The sequence below is a fragment of the Armigeres subalbatus genome, chromosome 2 (genome assembly GCF_024139115.2).
Source record: "Armigeres subalbatus isolate Guangzhou_Male chromosome 2, GZ_Asu_2, whole genome shotgun sequence".
NCBI lineage: Eukaryota > Metazoa > Arthropoda > Insecta > Diptera > Culicidae > Armigeres > Armigeres subalbatus.
The window spans coordinates 451,305,454-451,308,502 of record NC_085140.1 but is presented as its reverse complement, the minus strand read 5'-3'; the positions used below and the strand labels follow the sequence as shown (position 1 = coordinate 451,308,502).

General features: G+C 36.2%; 1 protein-coding gene across 1 annotated transcript; it reads right to left on the bottom strand.

The window, feature by feature from the left end:
• Positions 1-717: 717 nt before the first annotated feature.
• Positions 718-1,610, bottom strand: LOC134210449 (uncharacterized). The gene is made up of 3 exons (XM_062686493.1): positions 1,489-1,610; positions 1,109-1,438; positions 718-809 (listed from the first exon to the last, which is right to left on the bottom strand). Exons 1-3 carry the CDS (start codon positions 1,559-1,561, stop codon positions 718-720), a joined length of 495 nt encoding a protein of 164 aa, XP_062542477.1. The 5' UTR covers positions 1,562-1,610.
• Positions 1,611-3,049: the final 1,439 nt, after the last annotated feature.

Below are 3,049 nucleotides of genomic sequence, written 5' to 3'. Positions count from 1 at the left end.
ATATCAAAACTATTTGTCCATACTAAAATTGAAGATAAATACGCTGTTAAAATTGATTTTTTTACTATTTGTTTTCTTCTTTCTTGGATTTTCTCGTGGTGGCAGACAAAAGACGAAAGAAATCAATATTTATTGCAGCTGATGATAAAAAAATTTCGAAAAAAGAAATTGTTCTGAAACGAAGTAAGATAAGGAAATGTGCATTATACTAATGCAACATGAAGTTAAAATACACATCATCAGGATAGTAGCTGACTTAACGAACTATCTATCTTTTGCCTATTGGAGAATATGCCGGAGATTCAACGTCGTCATCACGAGAATCGGAATCTGATGAAAATTCGTATTGCACTTCAACCTGACGGTTTTCACCAACAACCAAAGTACAGCAACCGTTCGCTAACTGGGATAAAACACCAGCCCAGTTACCGAACGCCGCTTTTTAACTGGGCTGACGAGGGAATTCGCGATGCATTGTTGTGATCGTGTTTTACATGAAGCTTAAAGAATATACCATTCAGAATCCCCTCGTCACCGAGTTTTTGTTGTTGTTTTTTGACGGATAACTGCTTTTTAACTGGGCTTTGGCCCAGTTAGCGAACGCCCAGTTAAAAAACAGTCCAGTTAAAAGGCGCCCAGTTAGCGAACTGTTGCTGTATTACGCTGCATCACTCTTCGCCGGCGGAACATTCTCTTTTGAGACCGTCAGAGTTTGCTTTATTGCATCTGGACGGCGTTGGGAATACGCCCTCCCCTCGAATGGTTCACCAGCGCAGTGAACTGCTTGTCGACTGTGAATGTGATGTTTCCTATGTGAATAAATCTCGGGTACTTATTCAAAAGGACGTATGTGATTTTGTAAACAAATATTCAAACGTCGATTTGTCCGATCTGATGGCACTGCCACGCAAACCAACACCATTAACAGGTAGCCGAAGCCTCCCTCTATCTGTCTATGGTGATGGTTTGCGTGGGAGGGCAATCAGATCGGACAAATCGACGTCTGAATATTTGTTTACAAAATCACATGCGTCCTTTGGAATAAGTACCCGAGAAATATATTTGTATGTAAATATATACAATAGACATATAATTTACCATAACTTACGGATAATATGCTTTACGAAATTCAAGTTTCGGATTTCTTCCGAAGTATGATAGCTGGATACTAGCTGATCAGCGAATACTGAGCGAAGCCAGTCTTCTTTATTGGCTCTGCCTAACACGTATGCAATTTCCTTTTTGAGGGATTCTGAGTGGTCAACATTCTCGAACATTTTGACGGCGGTTTCCACCTGCTCTCTTGTTCCCAATGGAAACATTCGCCTTACGGGAGGTTCCATAGTTTCCTGAATGTATTTAATTCGGTCGTTGCAATCTACTACAACATCTCGTGTTGCCCGTTGATGTGCTTGTATATCCTGGTTCTGTTGCTCAACTGAAAGAAAATATTGATTATAATAGAAAAATCACTAGATTCATAAATACCTTTATCAATTCGGGCATTGATGCGGCCAAACTCGCGCTCCAGGTATTTTCGTAAAGAATTAGATTCGCTCATGATAATCGGCGGTAAATTACTTGCACATTAATTTTAATATTGAATGACACAGAAGGCTTACGGCAAGCAAGTCGAATCGAGTGAGTGGATAGAAAATAGGACAGTCACAGTGCTGCCATCTGAATAGATTTCTCGTAAATCATACACACTTAATTTTTTTACCGGGATCTCAGCAAAATGTTGAACTTTTCCCGAAACTCGCACAGCCGTGCCCCAGCAACATACCTAACGAGGCTAGATTAATAACATATTCATATATTCATAAATTAATGTTAGCCGATTTCGATTTTTAAATAAATATTTTATCTTTTGTTTTTAACACGTGTGATTATTAGCATTCTCAAACTAAAAGCTTTATCACTTGATAAAGAGTATATTGATATAAAAAGTCATATAAATTATTCCCAGTGAAAAACAGTTGCATTATATTTACATCAAGATACTCTTAATATAGTGATAATGCTTGAAGTCTCAATTAGGCATAACTCAACTAATTATTTTATTTATTATAATATTTATATACAAATATGGGCTACTCGTATCCTATATGAAGAAAATTTACTATAAGAAAGCCATTGTTGCTAGGAACTTTTATCAGTTTTTCTCCTATGACATCTAGTTCAATAAATTCAACGTCTTTTGCAAAATCATTTGGTGTTTTTAAAAAATTGACGTATGGTAGAATTTTTTTTAATTATTGCTCCTCACTGACCATCACAACCTATTGCAAAACCAAGAACTTTCACCGGATATCCATCAACCATAACGCAATCATCTTTGCGATTTGCACTTATTTCTTTTTTTTGCATCGAAATAACAAGTGCGGTATGCAAATGAGCAACCGTAAAGCGACTTCTTCATTTTGAATTTATCAGTAAACTGCTTTTTAAATGCAGGCTTTGCATCAATTTTTTCTTGTTCAACGGTGCGTTTATATAATTGCTGCAAAAATTGGTGTTTTTTCGTTAAATTCCTTTTAATTTCTTGCATAAAGTTTTCATACCTGAACGCAAAGATGGTAGATTTCCATAAAGCTCTACATAATCTGCAATGTGCAACAACATGTGAACATTGTGTGTAAGACTTGACGCGCCATAGAATTTAGAAAAAAAAAATAAACAAATTCTTTAAGTAGTTTTCTAGCCGTATCTACATCATCGTCAGAAGGATTGTTTTTAGATAGCAAGCGAAGCGCACAGTAATACAGTAGAAAATGTTCTCTTTGATCTTTCTCGAAGAATTTGAAAACAATCAACAGACCGATATATGTATCGAATAACCGATATTCCGTTGCTTTAAAGTTAGGCAAATCGTCGAAAGGTTTTGGTCGTCTTGCAAATTCTTTCAGAATGAATTTTCCTATCTCGAAGTAGAACAATCCTGGAAAATAGTTTTGAATATAAGTCTAAAATAGTTAAAATAACCTGCTTTACTTCGTTCACTTTTTCGTAATCTGCGTCCAGCGTATCCTCTTTTTTTCGTTTTTCC

Bases quoted from the DNA above. Each gene is read 5' to 3' on its own strand.
- LOC134210449 (XM_062686493.1), bottom strand. From the start codon at position 1,561: ATGAGCGAATCTAATTCTTTACGAAAATACCTGGAGCGCGAGTTTGGC. The intron at 1,439-1,488 runs GTATTTATGAAT...ATTTTCTTTCAG, and splicing joins CAATGCCCGAATTGATAAAG to TTGAGCAACAGAACCAGGAT. The intron at 810-1,108 runs GTAAGTTATGGT...TTATTCACATAG, and splicing joins TTTCGTAAAGCATATTATCC to GAAACATCACATTCACAGTC.